Consider the following 21,327-nt stretch of genomic DNA (forward strand, 5'->3'; position numbering starts at 1 on the left):
TGTTTGGATTGAGAGCTGGATTAGTTGCTTTTTTGGTGAAATACCATTTCTACTTAAAAGAAAACACACAAAAAACTAGTAGACAAATGAACGTTACTAGATTTGCGTGGTTGGCAGACGTTTTCTTGAAAATGAACGAAGTGAGCCTGACACTTTAAGGAAAACCACTGACAGTATTTGCTGCCTATGATAAATATAAGGGTGTTTTTTTGTTTGTTTTTGAAACGGGGTCTCTCTGTGTTGCCCAGGCTGATATTGAACTCCTGGGCTCAAGCGATCCTCCCATCTCAGCCTCTTGAGTAGCTGGGACTACAGGCATGTGCCATGGCAGCCGGCTTAAAATATGAGTTTTTAAGTGAAATTAGAATTTTGGAACACTTATTTTACCACCAAGAGCTCAACAGCTTCCTGATGCTTAAAGACTTGTCTGATGAAGTTAGTGGTGACATTCACAAATATAATTTTTTTATATTGCATAATGAAATGTGTTAACATTTGGCGTATCTGCATAACTCAATGAACTAATATTTTCCAAATGACAAATGATGGTGTTCCAAAATCACATGTGAGTAAAAGATCCATTCAAAGTGCAAGATAGATTTCTGCGTTTAGTCAAGATACAGAGACAGAGATAACTGATGCCTAATGTTGAGATTATTTTAGTGTGCTAATTAGCCATTTGGGTGTCTTCTTTGAATAAATGTCTATTCAGATCTTTTACCCATTTAAAAAATTGGATTAGTTGTCTTTTCTTTCTTTGTTTTTTTTTTACATTATACTGATAGCAAGGATTACTATCAAACTCTATTCATTGGGCCAGAGACCCTCATGATATTGGCAAAAAACTTGCCTCTCATGTAACACACTAGATTAAATTGTCTTTGTATTGTTAAGCTGTGACTTTTTTTTTTGGAGATGTTGTAATTAGCCTTGCTCTCTTCCACACTTTGTTATAACATGTAACAGTCCTGTGTCCTTCCTAGACCATCCAAGACCTATCCAGGTTCAAGGGTCATCAGAAGACAGACAATACCCTGTCTGAAGTAGCGTGGCCACGGTTGCTTGGATGTTTATGTTTTCTTGCCTCTGTTTCTTTAAACTTAAATGTTAAAATTGAGTTCAGCTCCTCAGTCGTCTTATCAGATATTCTCTAAACCCACTGCTCTGTTTGTCTTGCAGGTTCATGGTGATGATATGGCATCTGCCAGCTCCAGCCGGGCAGGAGTGGCCCTGCCTTTCGAGAAGTCTCAGCTTACTTTGAAAGGTGAGTGGCACTGTGTGAATCGTTTACCGTACCCGTGGGGAAGAGGTGGAATTATACCACACCTGGCGAGCCAAGTTTTGTAAAATAGCTTACCAGTGTAGCTATTCATCCTCATAGGATTGTCATATTGTAGCTGGAATTCTTTTTTTTTTTTTTTGAGACAGAGTCTCACTCTGTTGCCCGGGCTAGAGTGCCATGGCATCAGCCTATCTCACAGCAACCTCAAACTCCTGGGCTCAAGTGATCCTCTTGCCTCAGCCTAATGAGCACCTGGGACTACAGGCATATGCCACCATGCCTGGCTAATTTTTTCTATATATTTTTAGTTGGCTGATTAATTTCTTTCTATTTTTAGTAGAGATGGGATCTCACTCTTGCTCAGGCTGGTTTCGAACTCCTGAGCTTGAGTGATCCTCCCGCCTCGGCCTCCCAGAGTGCTAGGATTATAGGCGTGAGCCACTGTGCCAGGCCCTGTAGCTGGAATTCTTGAAGAAGAAAGAAAATAACTTGAAGAAGAAGGAAAAAAAAAGGAACTTTAGGCTAAAATTGTTTAAAATGGTGATTTCTTCATACCCAAGGACTCTTTTCTGTTTATAGTCACTCCCTAGGTTATCTCTTCCAACCTTATGGCTTTAAATGCCACCAATATAAGGTCACTCCCTCTGGGCCTTTCCTCTGAACTCCTGATTCTTATATCCAGTAGCCAACTTGTTGCTTCCACTTGAATATTTGGTAAACATGTAAATTTAACATATCTGTAACTGAGCTCCTGACTTTTCTTTCTCATGTCCTGTATTCAACCTATCAGCAAATCTGGTTTGCTCTGTCTTCAAAATGTATCCAATAGCTGCCATTTCTCACCACTCCTACGGTCTCAGCCTAGTCTAAGCTGTCATTATCTTCACCCTGCCTTGAGACAGTAGCCTCCCAGCCTGTCTGCTGCTCTGCTCTTTAGCCTCCTTTAGCCTGTTAGTCACAGAGCAGTCAATGTTCTTGTTAAAAGCTAAGCTGGAGTGGGCGTAGTGGCATGCACCTGTAGTCCCAGCTACTGGGAAGGCTGAGGCGGGGAGATCACTTGAGCCCAGGAATTGGAGGCTGCAGTAAGCTGTGATCATGCTACTGCACTCCAGCCTGGATGACAGAGTGAGAATCTGTCTCTAAAAAGAAAAGAAAACAAAACAAAGAATAAGCTGGATCTTTTTTAAATTTTTATTTATTTTTTTTTGAGACAAGAGTCTCACTTTGTTGCCTGGGCTAGAGTGCCGTGGTGTTAGCCTAGCTCCCAGCAACCTCAAACTCCTGGGCTCAAGTCATCCTCCTGCCTTAGCCTCCCAAGTAGCTGGGACTACAGGCATGTGCCACCATGCCCAGCTAATTTTTTCTATATATTTTTTAGCTGTCCAATTAATTTCTTTCTATTTTTAGTAGAGACAGGGTCTCGCTGTTGCTCAGGCTGGTCTTGAACTCCTGAGCTCAAATGATCCACCTGCCTCGGCTTCCCAGAGTGCTAGGATTACAGGCGTGAGCCACCATGCCCGGCCATAAGCTGGATCTTGTTACTTTGGCATTTCCGGGCTCCAACCACGTGGGACTCCTTGCTCTCATCGAATACACCGGGCAGGCTTCTGCCTCTGGGCCTTTGCACTTGCTGCTCCCTCTGAGCAAAATGCTTTTAGCTCAAAAGTCACCCTGTTCAATGAGGCCTTCCTGACCCCCCATCTAAAGCCACCTTCCTCTCCAGCTGTTCTTCTCAGTCCTTGTCACTATTTAACATACTCACATTTTTTTAATGTATTTCATTTATCAACAATCTTTTTCAAATTGAGAATGTAAGCTCCACGAGAACAGGGATTTTTGTCTGTTTTGGTCACTTTCAATACTCCAGGCACTAGAACAGTGCCTGACACATAGTGGGCCCTTAATAAATACTGCCTGAATGAATGTTGCTTCAGTCGCTGGCATTCTGCAGGAGTCATGGGACTGAGCAGATGCCCGGGATAGGCGAGCACCACTCAGAGTCTGAGCTCAGATTCCTCAACATGGCCCTCTGGAGGCAAAATTATATTTCTTGACAATATTTTTTGTTAGTATTTTTGACATATAAATGTTACTCGTTTATTTAGTACATTCATGTGGCTCAAAATTCTTTCCTCCAGCCCTTCCGAGTTCCTGCTTGGAGGAATGATATTATTTGTTTCTTGTGTGTCCCTTCCAAGATGTATCCAAGGGGATGAATTTTTGTAATTTTGAAAGCCAGATTGCATTCCTTGGAAGAAATACTCTTCTGGCAATGTATGAGAGTGCCTGTTTCCCCATAACTTTACCAGCACAGTGTGTTGTCAGGCTTTTTATTTTTTGCCCATCTGATTGGTAAAAGCTTATTTTCTCAGTGTAGTTTTATTTCCCACTTCTTTAGTTATACAGTTGACCCTTGAATAGCGTGGGGGTTAGGGATGCCCTATGCGGTTGAAAATCTGCGTCTAATTTTTGACCCTCAAAACTTAACTGTTGGTAGCTGACTTGGCCGGAAGCCTTACTGATCACATAAACAGTCGAGTAACGCATATTTTAATGATATGTGTGTTATAGCCTGTCTTCTTACCATAAAGTAATAAAGGTCTTTATCCTCATGGTCTTCACATTAAGTAGGCTGAGGAGTAGCGTGGAAGAAAGGGGGTTGGTCTTGCAGTCTTAGGTATGGACAGAGGTGGAAGAAAATCCATATATAAGTGAACCCTCAAAGTTCAAACCTGTGTTGTTCAAGAGTCAACCGTGATGGTGTGTATTTTGGAATGTGTAGTCATATTCTTTGCCTGTTTCCTATTGAGTTATTGATTTTTTTTTTGTAGTCTTGAAACATTTGAATTATTTTTCCTGGAGTCTCATGGCAGCTCCAACCCTTTTAAGTAGGGAGATGGGTTAAAGGGAACTGATTTGGTTTTGAACTTGGGACTACCTCAGCTAATAATTAGCAAGGATAGGTCAAAGCAGAAGCCTGCCCATGGACTCTGGTAACATCCTAAGGTCCCTGTCTTGGGATCATATTGTTCATGAACACATGCTTATTTCTAAAGGTTTCTCTGTTGTCTTTCCTCAAGGTAGATTTTTTTACTGGTGTGGAAAGAGATAACTTGATAATACAGGTAGATCTCAGTATATGATCATTTAACTTATAGAGATTTGATAATACCATCCAGGAAAATGGGGGAGAAAGAGAGAAATAAAAACAATTTAAGTAGCATGGGTGGTTCTTTTTATTTTTTTTATTTTTTATTTTTTTGAGACAGAGTCTCACTCTGTTGCCCCAGCTAGAGTGCTGTGGCATCAGCTTAGCTCATAGCAACCTCAAACTCCTGGGTTCAAGTGATCCTCCTGTCTCAGCTTCCCAAGTAGCTAGGTCTTCAGGCATGCACCACCATGCCCGGCTCATTTTTTTCTATATATTTTTAGTTGACCAATTAATTTCTTCCTATTTTTAGTAGAGATGGGGGGTCTCACTCTTGCTCAGGCTGGTTTCGAACTCCTGACCTTGAGTGATTCGCCTGCCTTGGCCTCCCAGAGTGCTAGGATTACAGGTGTGAGCCATCGCGCCGGCCTAGCATGGGTGGTTCTTTTTCCCAGGCACTGCGCTGAGAGAGCCGACAGTGTGATGTGGGGGTGTTATAGTGCCTTCTGTTTGCCTCAGTTCCCTTGTGCCATCCACAGTGTGATCCTAGAGTTTTAAGGTACATGTTGAAATACCTCAAGGCCCTTAAACATAAGCCAGCTATTTTATTTGATATTTAACTCAAGAAACAGTGAAAAATTGAACCCTGAACAATACAGCCTAACAAAGCAAAAAACAGACTCTTGGGAGCCTGTTGAAAGACAACATGCCAGACTCTATTGTGGTGCTTTCTTAAGAGCTTTGCAAGGGTATTATTTTGGTATTATGTGATTTTTGCCTTGTTGACTTCAAAAGCTACGTTCTACCTGAAGACGTGATTCCATATATAATAAACTGATATTTATATTTCATAAAGCAGTGAATAGACTTTGTAGATAAAGTTGCTCATATCTTGAGGCCTTTATTTTGGCTTTTTTTGTTGTTTTTTTTTCTTTTTTACCTCCATGGACAATGGAAGATGTACTTGGGCTTGTTTTTTTAAGAATAACAGATATTCAGGCCAGGCGTGGTGGCTCACGCCTGTAATCCTAGCTCTCTGGGAGGCCGAGGCAGGCGGATTGCTTGAGGTCAGGAGTTTGACACCAGCCTGAGCAAGAGCGAGACCCTGTCTCTACTAAAAATAGAAAGAAATTAATTGGCCAACTAATATATATAGAAAAATTAGCCGGGCATGGTTGCGCATGCCTGTAGTCCCAGCTACTCGGGAGGCTGAGGCAGGAGGACTGCTCGAGCCCAGGAGTTTGAGGTTGCTATGAGCTAGGCTGATGCCATGGCACTCACTCTAGCTTGGGCAACAAAGCGAGACTCTGTCTCAAAAAAAAAAAAAGGAATAACAGATATTTAAAATATCACTCCACTGATTAACCATTAATATAGATTATAGAGGGAAAAAAATGTATCTTTATAGTAGAGAGACCTGGCTGACTCCACATTAACCAAGGACTTGAACTTAGTATCCCCAGTAGGAGGCTAGCATACGGTATACAATAAGAGGTACATGACGTAACTTATGTTGTATTCCTGACAAAAATATTTAAAGTGAATCTAATCATGAAGAAACAATCAGAAAAATGCAGAATGTGGCACATTCTATAAAATAGCCGGTAGAAGTCTTTCAAAATTATTGTCATGGAAAACAAGGGAGGGTGTTCTAGATTTTCAAAGGTTATGGAGACAGTAGCCACGTGCGTTTTGTGTATTTTGATTGGATCCTGGATTGTGGGAAATAGCAGCTGTAAAAATATGTTTGCAACAATTTGGGAAATTAGGTTTTTGACTGGATATCAGATGATAAGAGGTAGTGACTCAATTTTTTTAGATATGACAATGGTGGTGTGGTTAGGTGGGACAGTGTCCTCCTTCTTGGGAGTTGCATTCTGAAAGCATTTAGGGCTGATCTGTCGTGATGTCTACAACTTGTTTTCAAATGGTTTTCCAAAAAACGGTGTAGATACATACATACATGCATGCATATAGATGGCATATATTTATAACCTGTGCTGTCCAGTAGGGTCGCCACTGTAGCCACATAGAACTATTTATATTTTAATTAACATTAGATAAAATTTAAAATTCACATCCTCGTTTGCACTTGTCATATTTCAAGTGCTCGCTAGCAACATGTGTCTCATAGCAATGTTTTGGACAGCATAGATTTAGAACATTTTCATTATCACAGAAATTCTCTTGGACAGCGCTGATACATACGTACATATACAACACACAACAAATGTTTCAAAATGGGTAACAATTGATAAAGAGTATATAAATATTTGTTCTATTGTTTCAACTTTTCTATAGATGGGAAACTTCAAAATAAGACTACTAAATGTAGCATGCGATCCTAAGTTGTTGGGTCCTGGACCAGAAACAATTTTTCCTTTCTCTTTCGCTGTGGTGGACTTTGATAGGACAGTTGGCAAAATTTGAGTTAGGGGAGAAAAAATTATAATAAAGCAAATATAGTCAAAAGTTAATATGGGGTGACTGAGGAATTCTTTGTATTATTCATTCATACAAGTTTTCTGTAAGTCTGAAATTATATCAAAATGTAACAAAGTAAAAACAAAATTCTAAGGAAAAAAAAGCTACAGGGCAACAAAAAGGATACACCACAGTGGAGTTGATAGGAGCTGGGAGACTTGATTCCAGTCTTAGCTCTTCTCTGATTCACTCCATGATTTGGGATAAGTTATTTCACCTTCCTGAATCTTAGTTGGCCCAACTATGAAATAAAGAGTTTGAATTTCTTGATTTGAAAGAGATTGTCCAGCTCAAAATTATAGGTCTCTAATGATAAGTACAGATACTCCTTGACTTATAATGGGGTTCTATCCCGACAAATCCCTAAGTTGAAAATATCGTAAATTGAAAATGCATTGAATACACCTATCCCACTGAACATTGTAGCTTAGCCTAGCCCACTTTGTTGTTGTTGTTAAGGTCTTGATCTGTGGCCCAGGCTGGAGTGTAGTAGTGTGATCTGATCTCACAGCAACCTCAAAATCCTGAGCTCAAGGGATCCTCCCACCTCAGCCTCCAGAGTAGCTGGGCAGGACTACAGTGACACCGTGCCTGGTTGATTTCTTTCATTTTTTGTAGAGACAGGGTATTGTTATGTTGTCCAGGCTGGTTTCGAACTCCTGACCCCAAGCAATCCTCCTGCCCTGGCCTCTGGAAGTGCTGGAATTACAGGTTCCTGCCAGCCTAGCCCACCTTAAATGTGCTCAGAAGACTTACATCAGTCTACAGTTGGGCAAAATCATCTGGGAACACAGTATGTCATACGACAGTGTCAGTTGTTTGCCCCCATCATCATGCGGCTGACCAGAAGCTGTGGCTCGCTGCTGCTGCCCAATACTGCATATGTCTAGTCTAGGACAAGATCAAAATTCAGAATTCAAAGTACAGTTTCTACTATTGCGCCATCACACAGTGGAAAAATCGTGAGACAAACTGTCCTGTCCAAACGTGTAGTCCCTATTTTTTTTTTTTTAAGTAAAAGGCCTGCAGATCTACTCTCTCACCACCAGGTGGCCTCATTTAACCTCAGTCCATGTGTAAAGAACTGGCCCTCATTTTCCTGCTCTGAGCCATGCCTCAGGGCCACAAAGCTTTATTTTTAGAACCATCCCTTGTTGCTTCTGAATCTTAGCCACAACTATGCTTTTTGCTTCTTGGCTTCTTTCCTACAGTTCCTTTGGGGCCTGGGGAAGACAGTTATTACAAAAAAAAAAAAAACAACCTGGAGGTGGATTTCATCTTTGCCAAGTTGCAGGCCATGATAGGACTGTCTGAAGGGCCTGGGAGGGAGAGGTTTGCTAATATTCAACAGAGGGGGGATCAGGCTAGAGTAGTCTTGCCATTATTGGCAAGGGACATCATGCTTGGATTTGGGACACAGGATGGAAGATGTCTAGATGTGTTTCTTCCTAGGACCTGGAATTCCCACCATAGGTAATGCACATGACATGAGGACACTTGTCTAGCTCTCAGGTGTAATCCTTGCTTAGCTTTGTGCTCTGTGTGTCTTTGGCTTGCTGAGCCCAAATGCACGTGGGAAATGCTGCCACATGAAGGCTAGGAGCCAAAGAGGAAATGTAATCATTAATAAGTGCATGGAAAAAATATTCAGCCTCACTAGTAATTGAAGAATAGCAAGAGAACAAATGAGCAAAGTTTGATAGTGACACACAACATGGTGTAGAGTCAGGTTGGCTGGGTGCACATTGTGGCTTGTAGCTCACTTGCCTGGGACAATGACCTTGCTTCTCAAGCTTGTTTCCTCCCTGATAAGGGAGGTGATAATATATTCCCTGCCTATGGATCTGTTGAGAGGAGTCAGTTAGATAATGTGTACATGGCATAGTGTCTGTATTAAATGCTCAATAAAGGTTAGCTATTCTTTTTATACTATTTTTACCTTTGTGATTTGCAAAAAGTGAAATAGCTTAGTACTCAGCACTCTGCAGTATTTGGTGAAATGGATATATTCCTGTTGTACCAATGGGAGTCAGCTCGGGTTTACATTTTTTTGGAAAGGAATTAAGCAGTTTTAAGAACTTTAAAAAATGTTTGTATCGTTTGGAGGAATACTCAAGAAATGCATGCAAATGTATACATTCAGGGTAATTTTCCCAGAGCAAAAAATTATAAGCACTCTTTTTAACAATGAAAGAATAGTTAACATATCTATACTATAGGCTTAGATTGCAGACATTTAAGATGGATTTGTTGGGGAGAATAATTTTTAAAGAATTGAGGAAATAAAAGATGAAAGTCTGAAAGGAGATTTACCATTGTTAAATTGGTAATGATAATTAACAGTAATTATCCCAATGGTTTCAGGTTAGGAGTGATTTTTTTTTTTTTTTTTTACTTTCTATTTTTTTATATACTCATATTTCTTTAAAAAGTTTTTAGAGAGAGGAGCTGGAGAGAAGAGAAAAATAAAAAGTTTTGAGAATCAGGACAAAACAAATTAATTTTTTTCAAAGAAACAACCAGAAAGAGCCAGAACATCTGCCACAGGGGGGCATCTGGAAACCCTCTGACTCCTCGGACTTCTTCTTTCTCGTCCAGTGGTGTCAGCGAAGCCCAAGGTGCATAATCGTCAACCTCGAATTAACTCCTACGTGGAGGTGGCGGTGGATGGACTCCCCAGTGAGACCAAGAAGACTGGGAAGCGCATTGGGAGCTCAGAGCTTCTCTGGAATGAGATCATCATCTTGTAAGAGACAGTCTCCTTCTTTCTGGATGCAGTAAGCTGGGGAAAGGAGAGAGGGTGCTCCGAGGGGGCAGTGGAAGGCACAGGGTGCTGGTGGAGCCTCAGCCTCTTCTGCCTGTGGTACCTAAGGGGCCTCGCTGTAGGAGTTCCTATATCATTGAGCTCATAGAGTGTCCATTGTTAGCTAGAGGGTTACAGGGTCAGCTTCGTGGAGGGAAAGGGGACATGTGGGTGTCTTCCTGTTTTGGTTCTGCCGCCACGATGTCAGCAGTGTAGTTTAGCCGTTTTCTTCTAAGTTATAGGAATGACCGATCTGCTGCCTGGATGTGATGAATCGAGTACTTGTTTTCCAGGAATGTCACGGCCCAGAGTCATTTAGATTTGAAGGTCTGGAGCTGCCACACCTTGAGAAATGAGCTGCTAGGCACGGCCTCTGTCAACCTCTCCAACGTCCTGAAGAACAATGGAGGCAAAAGTACGTATGGTGAGGGGGGCGCTGGCAGGAGTCATTGCTGGGCGTGGGGAGGGCCTGGCAGATACACCTGGTGATTGATGCAGTTGCTCCTGGGAACAGGGGCTGCGGTGGCTCTGCTCCCCTTGGGTGCTCAGGCTGTGGAGTGGGCTGAGAGCTTCCTGCCTCCACTGCAGAGATCAGCCCCTGTTGTCCAGGGCCTCTGTGGTGGGCTGCAGTGCTGTGTTTCCTCTGGCCCTTACTGGGAGAGGTGACGGGGGCGAGGAACTTTCCCTCTGTCTGCTGTTCTTCCCAACCCAGGACATGATGTGCGATATGTCGAATGAAACTGTCAAATGCCTCCAGCCTAAATCATTGCTCTTCCAGCCTGAGCCCTAGAACAGAACAAAGGAGCTGTGTGTCTATGTGCACGTGTGCATGCGTGTGTGTGTCCGTCTGGGACAGCGTTATGAATAGTGTCCTGCACTTAGTGGGTGCTCGGTAAACATGTACTGGGTGTTGGAATGTGATTGAAGCTTCAGCTTCGTTATCCAGGGTGCCTGTGCTGCATGGACGTATAGATCCGCACATCTATTTATTGCTGTTTGTGGTCAGCGGCATAACCCGTGGCTGTGGTATTTGGACCCTCACTCATAAAGCCTCTATTCAGAGCATTCCATGTGCGGTGAGCGAATACCGCAGAAAGAAAGGCTCCTTTCTCTCTTGATGTCTGCTGTCTAGAAAATATTTTCTGAAAGTGGATTTAGCTTAAGAGATGTATGGGGGCAGGGAGTGTTCAGTCCCAGGGAGAGCCTTGCATTGGCTTAAGAGTCTTTTCTTTCTGAGTCTGTTTTTTCAAGCAATGGGCCACTTGGAAGGTGTTTGAGCCTATTCTGGTTTTTTCCTTTTTTCTGGGCACACAGAGATGTGCAGAACTCACTGTGGCCTGAGGAATTGTTCAAAACAGATATGCCTCTATTTTAATTCTGCAGGAACCTCTTGATGCTTTGTCTTCTTCTGAGTCAGTCTTTATTTTCCCAAACCTCTAGCCTGCCTTTTATATAATTCGATTATCAAATGATATTTATTATGTGATTTGGAAATATACTGGTGGATGTTCTCACATTAGGATAAGGCACCCAGTCTGAGTGTCTTTTTCCTTCTTCCTTTGTCTAGTTAACATACTGTGGCTTTTGATTAACAAAAGTAATTGTAGAAATGAGAAACTACAGAAAAGCCCCATAGTTACACAAAGAAAACAAATCTACCCATCAGCACAGCACCTAGTGATAATTATTGTTAACATTTTTTTCCTCAAGACTATTTAGTAGGTATTGGTAACATTTTGATGAGCTTTTTTCCCTGTGGATAGACATATATCAATATTTGTGATGTCAGGGAAACCTAAGTTGAGATCAGACATGAACATACTATTTTGTAACATGCCTTTCTTTTATCTTTAAAAATGTATCAGTGTGTGTGTGTGTGTATATATATATATGTATGTATATATACACATATACATATATACATATATATATATATATTTTTTTTTTTTTGAGACAGAGTCTCACTGTGTTGTTCAGGCTAGAGTGCCTTGGTGTCAGCCTAGCTCACAGCAACCTCAAACTCCTGGGCTCAAGCAATCCTTCTGTCTCAGCCTCCCGAGTAGCTGGACTATAGGCATGTGCCACCATGCCTGGCTAATTTTGTCTCTCTCTGTATATTTTAGTTGGCCAATTAATTTCTTTCTATTTTTAGTAGAGACGGGTCTCGCTCTTGGTCAGGCTGGTTTCAAACTCCTGACCTTGAGAGATCCTCCCACCTCGGCCTCCCAGAGTGCTAGGATTACAGGTGTGAGCCACCATGCCTGGCCTGTATCAGTATATCCTTATTATTTTTAATTATGATAAAGTACACATAACATAAAATTTATTATGTTAATCATTGTAAGCATACTGTTCTTTTTTTTTTTTTTACTGGGTAGAGTACAGTGATATCATCATAGGTCACTGCAACCTCAAACTCCTGATCTCAATCCATCCTCCCACCTTGGCCTCCCAGAGTGCTAGGATTACGGGCATGAGCCACTTCACCTGGCCAAGTGTATAGTTCAGAGGTATTAAGTACATTGATCCTGTGCAGCCATCACCACCATCCATCCTCAGGACTCTTTTCATATTGTGCAACTGAAACTTTGTACCCATTAAACAATAATTCCCCATTCTCCCCTCCCTCTAGTCTCTGGCAGCCACCATTCTACTTTTTATCTCTATGAACTTTTAAAAAAAATATTTTAAAAAGTTGAGACAGGGTCTTGCTATGTTGCATAGGCTGGACTTGAACTCCTGGCCTCAAGTGATCCTCCTGCCTTAGCCTTCCAAGTAGCTGGGCATTTATGGATATACCACCTTGTATATATTCATCTGTCAGTGGACACTTGGGGTTGTTTCTACCTTTTGGATATATTTTTAGTTGTCCAGCTAATTTCTTTCTATTTTTTTAGTAGAGACAGGGGCTTGCTCTTGCTCAGGCTGGTCTCAAACTCCTGACCTTGAGAGATCCTCCCCCCTCAGCTTCCCAGAGTGCTAGGATTATAGGCGTGAGCCACCATGCCTGGCCTAAAATTCAGTTTTTGATGACTGCTTGAAGCCTATCATACACCTGTGTGAAAATTTATGGTTGAACATTTGGGTATTTTCAGTATTTCACAGTCATAAATAATGCTATGATAAACTTAGAAGGTTACAAATCTTTGTGCTCATTGCTGAGAATTTACTTGGGATAAATTATTGAACCGTGGACATTTTTCAAGGGTTTTGACACATGTTGCCAAGTTATCCTCCAGAAAGTTCTCCAAGTTGAGCATGCCTGATCTGAAAACCCGAGATCTGAAATCCTCCAAAATCTGAGGCTTTTTGAGTGTTGACAGGATGCCACAAGTGGAAAATTCCACATTTGACACAGTTGCTTTCTGATGATTCCGTGTACGAAAGCTTTGTTTCATGCACAAAATTATTAAAACTATTGCATAACCTTCAGGCTATGTGTATAAAGTGTATATGAAACATAAATGAAATTCCCTCAAAAATATTCAGTAGGATATTGGTAACATTTTGAGGAATGCCCTTTTGAATTTTTTCCGTGTGTAGACATATATCAATAATTATGATGTCAGGGAAATAAAATTGAGATCATACATGAACAGCATAATTAAATTCTGTGTTCAGACTTGAGTCCCATCCCTAAAATATCTCATTAAGTATATGCAAATATTCCCAAATCCAAAAAAATGTGAAATCTGAAATGCTTCCAGTCCCGTGAAATCTGTTCTAATTTGCCCTCCCATCCACAGTGGCTGAAATTGCTGGTTTCTATTGTACCTTGGCATATATTGGATATTATTTATTTAAAAACAAAGGATCTTTCCCCCTATTTGATAATTATTAACATTATTGCCAGATTTGTGCCACCTGTTTCTTTTTTGGCTGAAATTTGTTTAAATTTATGTTTTATTTTTTTGCTCTGTTCTGGTTTCTCAGTAAGGCTGAAGTATTTTAAAGTAAATTATCGATGTCCTGACATTTTATCCTAGATTCTTTAGCGTGCATCTCATTTAAAAAAGGACATTTTCTTACATAATTACCATACATACCATTGTCACACCTAGCAACATTGACATGAATTCTTTATTATACCTAATACCTAGTTCCTATTCAGTCACCCTTCGTCTCCAAGGTGTCGTTTTACAGTTGGTTTGCTTGAACCTGGATTTGGGAAGGCTTACTCATTGCGTCTGGGGTTGTTATGTCTCTGAGAACGCCCACATCCACCCTCCTTTTTTTTTTTAATGCCGTGATCTGTGGAAAGATAGTGGATCAGTTAAAAATGTGTTTATTGCCTGTCCTTTGCTCATTATACCGCAGCGTGTGTTTTTCTCTCTTGGTTTTGGAAGTGCTGTTTATATGTTAAGGCTATTATTCTTTGTTTTATAATTTGTAAAGGTTTTTCCACTGTTTCATTTCCATTTGAACTTTGTAGTTTTTTTGTTTCTTTTTATTTGTCCTTCTTCCAAACATGTGTTTTAAACTTTTTATAGTCCAACCTGCCACCCTTTATGTTTTCAATGTTTTCTTTTATGCTTTGAGAGGCATTCCCCATTCTGAGATCAGGCAAATGTGGTACTTCTGTTTTTTCCTAGTTCTTTGTGATTTTACTTTTTCACATTTAATTCTTCATCTGGATGAATTAGTTTTTGGGTAGAGTATGACTAGGGATCTAATTTATTTTCTTCTGTAGTAGCGAACTGATTGCTTTAGCTCTACTTATTGAATAATCCATCTATTTCCCCAGTGATTGAAGTTGCTACTTTAAGCATATATTAAAAACATGTGTACACTTGGGCCTATTTAGTGATTTTCCATTTCATCCATTGTTTTATTAACCTTTTCAAATCACTCTGTCTTAGCTATTGTATCATTATGTTTTAATGTCTGGCAGTTCAGGTTTTTCTTTTTTTCCCCTGAAATCTTCTTGCTTCTTTTTTTTTTTTTTGAGACAGAGTCTCGCTTTGTTACCCAGGCTACAGTGAGTGCCGTGGCATCAGCCTAGCTCACAGCAACCTCAATCTCCTGGGCTCAAGCAATCCTCCTGCCTCAGCCTCCCTAGTAGCAGGGACTACAGGCATGCGCCACCATGCCCAGCTAATTTTTTCTATATATATTAGTTAGCCAATTAATTTCTTTCTATTTATAGTAGAGACGGGGTCTCGCTCTTGCTCAGGTTGGTTTCAAATTCCTGAGCTCAAACGATCCTCCCACCCCGGCCTCCCAGAGAGCTAGGATTACAGGCGTGAGCCACCGTGCCCGGCCTTCTTGCCTCTTTTCTTTGCATATATAACATCATCAGATGAACTTTAAATTTTCTCAGGTTCTCTCCATAGCCCCCAGAAAAAATCTCTTGAGGTTTTATTAAAATCCTATCATATGTAAAGCTAATTTAATGGAGAATTTCTGTACTGAATCTTCCTATCCAGGAACATGCAATGTGTCTAAATGCATTCAAGTAATTTTTGAATTTATCTTTAGATAGACTCTGTGTTAATTCTTAAAAAGTTTTGATTTTACTTCCAGAGGGATCTTTTTCTAGTCTGTCTTCTAACTCAGAATTGTTGGTAGATGGCTGTTAGTTTCTGCATTTTCTTTTGTAATCAGTCAAGCTTATTGAATTCTTCAGTATAGTTTTTCAGTAGTTTCTTTTGGGTTTTTTTGGTTGATATTTATGTGGGTTCTAACACTGATAATTTTACTCATCTTAAGAGATAATTATACTTCTTTTTCTTTTTTTTTTTTAATATATATATTTTTTCTTTGTAGAGACAGGGTCTCACTCTTGCTTAGGCTGGTCTTGAACTCCTAAGCTCAAACAATCCTCCTGCCTCCCAGAGTGTTAGGATTACAGGTGTGAGCCACCACGCCTGGTGTACTTATTTTTCTTGTTAGTTGCTTTGCATATAACTTTTTTTTTAATGGTGTTGGAGCAATGCTTCTAGTAACTTAGTAATTTATCTCTAGGTATAAGGCTGGGTGTCAGTAACGCATCTTTTTGCTTTATTAATTCTTGCTGTTTTTTTGAAAAAAAATCAGGAAGGGTGTTGACTTTTTATCAAATACCTTTTAAGCAGCAATTGAAATGATTTACATGATTTTTCTTCTTTCATTTATTCTATTAATTTCCTAATAGTAACAATATAAGAATTTCTAGAATGTACCTACCTAATTACTCAAGGTAGATTATTCCTTGGAAATTTTGTTAGAAGTGTTCGTTAATATTTTGCGTAGGAAGGAGTTTTCCATCTCTCTTCATCAGTAAGATTTGTCTGTAGTTTTGCTCTATTTTTGTCAGTTTTGGAAGCAAGGCCAACCTAATTTTATAAAGTAAATTGAAACGCTTGCCCAGTTAGGGAACAGACTCTATAACATGGGAATTATCTGTTCCATGAGTGCAGGAAAGAGTTCACCCATAAAACCAACTGGGTCTGGCATCTTTCTTTGAAATAATTCTTTGATGACTTTTTCAGTTTTTTCTCCCATAATTATTGGTTTGTTCAGCTTTTCTGATTCATCTTGAGTCAATTTTGTTAATTCATTTCTTTCTGAGAGAATCATTTCATGAGACTTTCAAATGTATTACAATAAGGATTTTAAATAGCCACTCTCCTTTTAGAAAATGTTTATAATTTTTCTTTAAATTTTCTATATTTGTGGGTTTTCCCAATTTTTTTCTTGACTAGCTTAAACATTTTTGTTTTTACAGTTGCTTAGCCAAAAGTCCAAGAAGTGATACTTTTTTTTGTTTTTAACTTTTGGTTTTTAATTTACTTTTTATAGAATGTCTTGGATTTGTCAATTATGTCATATTTTCAAATATTAATTTTTGCTTTTAATTTTATTAACTTTTCCCCTATATTTGCCCTAGATCTGATTGATTTATTTGTTTGGTCAGTCAGTCAGTCAGTCAGTTTATAGCTTTTGGAGTTGAAAGCTTACTGTATTTATTTTTGTCCTTTCTTGTTTCATCATGAAAATGTTCTTGCTTTGAACTTGTCTTTTAGTTTTTACTTTGGGTATTCACATTTTTTTCTTCCAAAGTATAGTGCACAAATGTGAAGTGTTACAGCTTGAATGTGTACATTGTTCGTATCTGTGTCATCATCACTCAGATCAACATGTAGAACATTTCTAGTATCCCCAGAAAGCTCCCCACGTCCCCTCCAGTTATCATCCCCTCCCTCCACCCTGAGATAATCACTATTCTAACTTCTATCACTATGGGTTAGCTTTGCCTATTCTTGAATTTCATATCAATGAGAACATGCTGTATATTTTCTTTTGCCTGGCTTGTTATTTAATGTCTTTCAGATTCATCTTTATTTTCACCTGTGTCAATAGTTTTGTTCTGTTATATGAATATGCCACCATTTATTTGTCCATTCTCCCACTGGTGAACATTTGGGTTGTTTCCAGTTTTTGGCCATCATGGACAAGCTGCTATACGAATTCTTATGATGTACACTTTGAAGGACAAAGGTGTGCATTTCTGTTGGTTCTATGCATACCTAGGTTCGTAGGGTGGGTGTCTGTTTAGCTGTAGTAGATTCCATCAGTTTTCTAGTGTTGTCCCAATGTGCCATCCCATACATTTTGCGGTGTTCTGCTTGTTGTTTGTAATTACTGCTGTGAGTTTTTCTTTGAGCCTAGAGTTACTTAGGAGGCTATTTTTCTGTTTTCCAGTGGTTATATTGCTTGTGGTATCGGTTGTAGCTCGTACCACTCCTTCTGGCACCAGCCGGAGCACACTGTGCACGTGGCTGGGTTGGGTAGTAGGCATGTCGGATCAGCATGTAATGGAAAACATGGGTTGCAGCAGGGCAGTGGGCTGCTTTTTCTTAGAAAAACAAGTCTTCTAGGATGACAGTGGCGTAGCCTGTATATGCGAAAGTCCAGCCACGTTTCATAAAGCCTTCTATTTAAAGCAAGGCTATTTCTGGTGGTTGCAAATCTGTCATGTGGAGAAGTGGTTAAAAGCACGCAGGCTCCAGAGTTAGACCACCTCAATTTGAATCCTGGTTCCACCAGCTTTGTGACGTTGGACAGTCACTTAACCTCTGTCCACTTCTGTTTTCTTATCTGCATAATGTTGTTTTGAGAGCAAATGAGCTCATAACAGTACCTGACAGGTGTAAGAACTATGTAGCTACTAGTAGTAGTTGTTCTGTCTGCTCTGATGCCTTTCTTCCCAAAGATTGGGAGGTTTGAATCTCAGATATGAATAACAGAGATCCTGTTTCCTGATGTGAGAACTTCTTGCCCAAAGGGGAGGCAGTTCTGAGGTTGTTCCGGGAGATAAATTCTGAGATTGGACAAATGCCCAAGCTATGGGGTGGTGGAGTGGTGAGGCTGTCCTTAACATGGAATGTTTCAGCTCTACTGTCTTGGCCCCTGTACTTTGTGAGGAGCTGCTGGGCTGGTAATATTTCCAGAGTGGTGTCTAAGCATGAGTACAGTCATGTAGGGTAAGTGGGTCACAGCATGTTAGGTAACTCTGGTCACCGTGGCCTGGTCTTCCTGCAACAGCTTTTCCTGGGAAAGGACCCGATGGGCAGTGGCTGCCCTACCTGGCGTTCTTTTCTTCCCCAGCCATAATTTGTTCTTTCATTTGCTTCCTTGTTTCCACTGGGTAGACTTGGAAGTTGATGGGGAAACTCAGCTGGCTATTTTATGCCTCCGCTTGGCAAAGGGATGCTATGATGGAGGCTTTTACTCAAGTACCGCAGTTGCATATGGTTAACTTTGGCTGACTTTCTGTGGGACGTTGGTCTGGCTATGGCTGCAAAGAGGACTTGACCAAAAGTGCTGGTTTAGCTCTTAAAGGTGGTTCTGGTCATCTCTCTGTAGAAGGTTGCCTATTGATTTTCTTTTTTTAATACCTTTTTATTAGAGGAATTTTCAAACATCATGGCCATATCACCCATCTTCAGTAGTTATCGGCATGTGTTTCATCTGTACCCACCCACTGGAGGATCTTAATTTTACTCTAAGCTGGTAGCAGGTAGAGTCCAAGACTCATTTCCTCCTGTAGCCCTATCAACACTACAGACTATGGCATTATCAGATTTTCCTACTTTCAAGGAAGGGAATGCAACATGAAGTAGATTTTTTTCTTCCAAAACATCAAATTCAGAGAAGAATTATAATAATAGAACAAAGAACTCCTCTATGTCCTTTCCCCAACTGTTAATATTTTGATACATTTGCTTTTGCCTCGTCTTCATCTAATATTTTTTTTTTTTTTTCATCTAATATTAATATATATACATGCATAATTATTTTCTGAGTCATCTTATAGTAAATTACAAATCTGGTGTTTCTTTATCCCTGAATACTTAAGTATCTATTTCCTAGAAGAATACTCTCTTGCATAACTGCAGTATAATTAATCAAACCAAGAAATTTCACATTTTTACAATATTGTTATCCAGTTGAGATCTTGCAGTTGTCACAGTCTGGGATCTCATGCAAGAGGATGCATCACATGTAGTTGTCTTGTCTCCTTACGTCTGGATCAGTTTCTCAGGCATTTCTTTTTCCTTTCGTGACATTGTCATTGTTGAAGAATACAGGTCATTTTTTGTAGAATCACCTCAATTTGGCGTTATCTGCTGTTTCCTCAGGATTAGATTCATGGTGTGCATTCTTGGCAGGAACATCCCAGAAGTGATGTTATGTCTTTCTCAGCACATCATATCAGGAAGTGCATGACTCAGCTTGTTTTATTATTGATGACATTAACTTTGGTCATTTGATTGAGGTGCTACCTGCCAGGTTTTTCCACTGCAAAATTACTGTGTTCCCTTTACAATTAAAAAGTAATTTATGGAGAGATATTTTGAGACTGTGTGTGTGTGTATGTATATCTGTTCCTCATCACACTTTCCCCTACTAGTTTTTACAGCCAGTAAGGATTTTACTGTGATTGTTATACCTTTTTCCCTAATTTCATCATTCCTTCTATTAATACCTTTATTAGTTGGTATAATACTGCAAGGAAGAGCTTTCTCTTTTCCTGTATGCATGTATATAGGTATTTATTTTGAATCTCAACTTATTGGATTCTTATTTCATTCCATGGGTTATAATTTATTTTTGTTGTTAGTTTAATGCTCAGATTATCCCTGGCTTGGCCAGTGGGTGCCTCTTTAAGCTTGCTCCTATAGTTTTTTTTTTTTTTTTTTTTAAGACAGAGTCTCACTTTGTTGTCTGGGCTAGAGTGCCGTGGTGAGCTGTGCTCATAGCAACCTCAAACTCTTGAGCTCAAGCGATCCTCCTGCCTCAGCCTCCCAAGTAGCTGGGACTACAGGCATGTGCCACCATGCCTGGCTAATTTTTTTTGCATATATTTTTAGTTGGCCAATTAATTTCTTTCTATTTTTAGTAGAGACAGGGTCTCACTCTTGATCACGCTGGTGTCGAACTCCTGAGCTCAAATGATTTGCCCATCTTGGCCTCCCAGAGTGCTAGGATTATAAACGTGAGCCACCATGCCCGGCCTCCTATAGCCTTTTGACATGTTCTCCTCATATATTTTTATCCCAACATAATCTAGTACAGATAGAATTTAATACATGAAGAAGGTGGCATTTAAAATCAGAATAGAAAGGCCGACGCAGGCATTGAGACCATTGGCTAACCCAGTGGTTTTTTTTTTTTTTTTTGAGACAGAGTCTCGCTTGTTGACCAGGCTAGAGTGAGTGCCGTGGCGTCAGCCTAGCTCACAGCAACCTCAAACTCCTGGGCTCAAGCAATCCTTCTGCCTCAGCCTCCCAAGTAGCTGGGACTACAGGCATGTGCCACCATTTTTTCTATATATATTAGTTGGTCAATTAATTTCTTTTTTTTTATTTTTATAGTAGAGACGGGGGTCTCACTCTTGCTCAGGCTGGTTTCGAACTCCTGACCTTGAGCAGTCTGCTCGCCTTGGCCTCCCAGAGTGTAACCCAGTGGTTTTTGAAGTGTGATCCTGAGGTCAGCAGCACGGGTGTCTTCTGGGAACATGTCAGAAATGTAAATTCTTGGGCTCTATCCCAGATCTGCACAATCAGAAACTTTGAGGATAGGGCCCAGCAATCTGTGTTTTAAAAAAACCCTCCAGGGGATTTAGGTACATGCTTGTTTGAGAACCGCTAAGCTAACCACTTGGGAAAAAATAAAGTCATATAACCTTGAGTAGAGTGAGTGGAACTCCACTCCAATATGAGTCGAGTTTTTCATTATTTTGTTTTTTAGACATTAAACCCTTGAATCAGTCTGCAGTTCACTTTGGTTTATGGTGTGGGGTAGGGATCTGTATTTTTTCCTGCTGAATATTACCCATTCTCACTGTTTTCATTGTAGGGAGTGTGGACATCAAGTTGCATGTATGTCTTCTCACTGTTATTCTTCAGAACTTTCCTGGCTCATCAGACTTCATTTATCCTGGCAGATTCATTTGTTGATTGATTGATTGAGACAGAGTCTTGCTCTGTTGCCTGGGCTAGAGTGCTGTGGCGTCAGCCTAGCTCACAGCAACCTCAAACTCCTGGGCTCAAGCGATCCTTCTGCCTCAGCCTCCTGAGTAGCTGGCACTACAGGCATGCGCCACCATGCCTGGCTAGTTTTTTT

General features: G+C 40.2%; 2 protein-coding genes across 3 annotated transcripts in view; one reads left to right on the plus strand and one right to left on the minus strand.

Moving 5' to 3' along the window:
• NOB1 (NIN1 (RPN12) binding protein 1 homolog) overlaps positions 1-21,327 on the minus strand; it is a 153,113-nt gene that overhangs the window by 39,543 nt on the left and 92,243 nt on the right. The window lies entirely within an intron of this gene.
• The window catches only part of WWP2 (WW domain containing E3 ubiquitin protein ligase 2), a 139,786-nt gene that overhangs the window by 20,314 nt on the left and 98,145 nt on the right, over positions 1-21,327 (plus strand). Inside the window, exons 2-4 of one of the 2 annotated variants that reach the window (XM_012742395.3) lie at positions 1,180-1,264; positions 9,513-9,660; positions 10,011-10,132. In XM_012742395.3, the coding sequence (XP_012597849.2) occupies positions 1,195-1,264; positions 9,513-9,660; positions 10,011-10,132 (340 nt within the window). In that variant the 5' untranslated portion in view covers positions 1,180-1,194. Of the gene's footprint in view, positions 1-1,179; positions 1,265-9,512; positions 9,661-10,010; positions 10,133-21,327 lie in introns of those variants that run through there. The other variant, XM_075995754.1, reaches the window with a different exon arrangement.

Source organism: Microcebus murinus, chromosome 20 (assembly GCF_040939455.1).
Source record: "Microcebus murinus isolate Inina chromosome 20, M.murinus_Inina_mat1.0, whole genome shotgun sequence".
NCBI classification, from domain to species: domain Eukaryota; kingdom Metazoa; phylum Chordata; class Mammalia; order Primates; family Cheirogaleidae; genus Microcebus; species Microcebus murinus.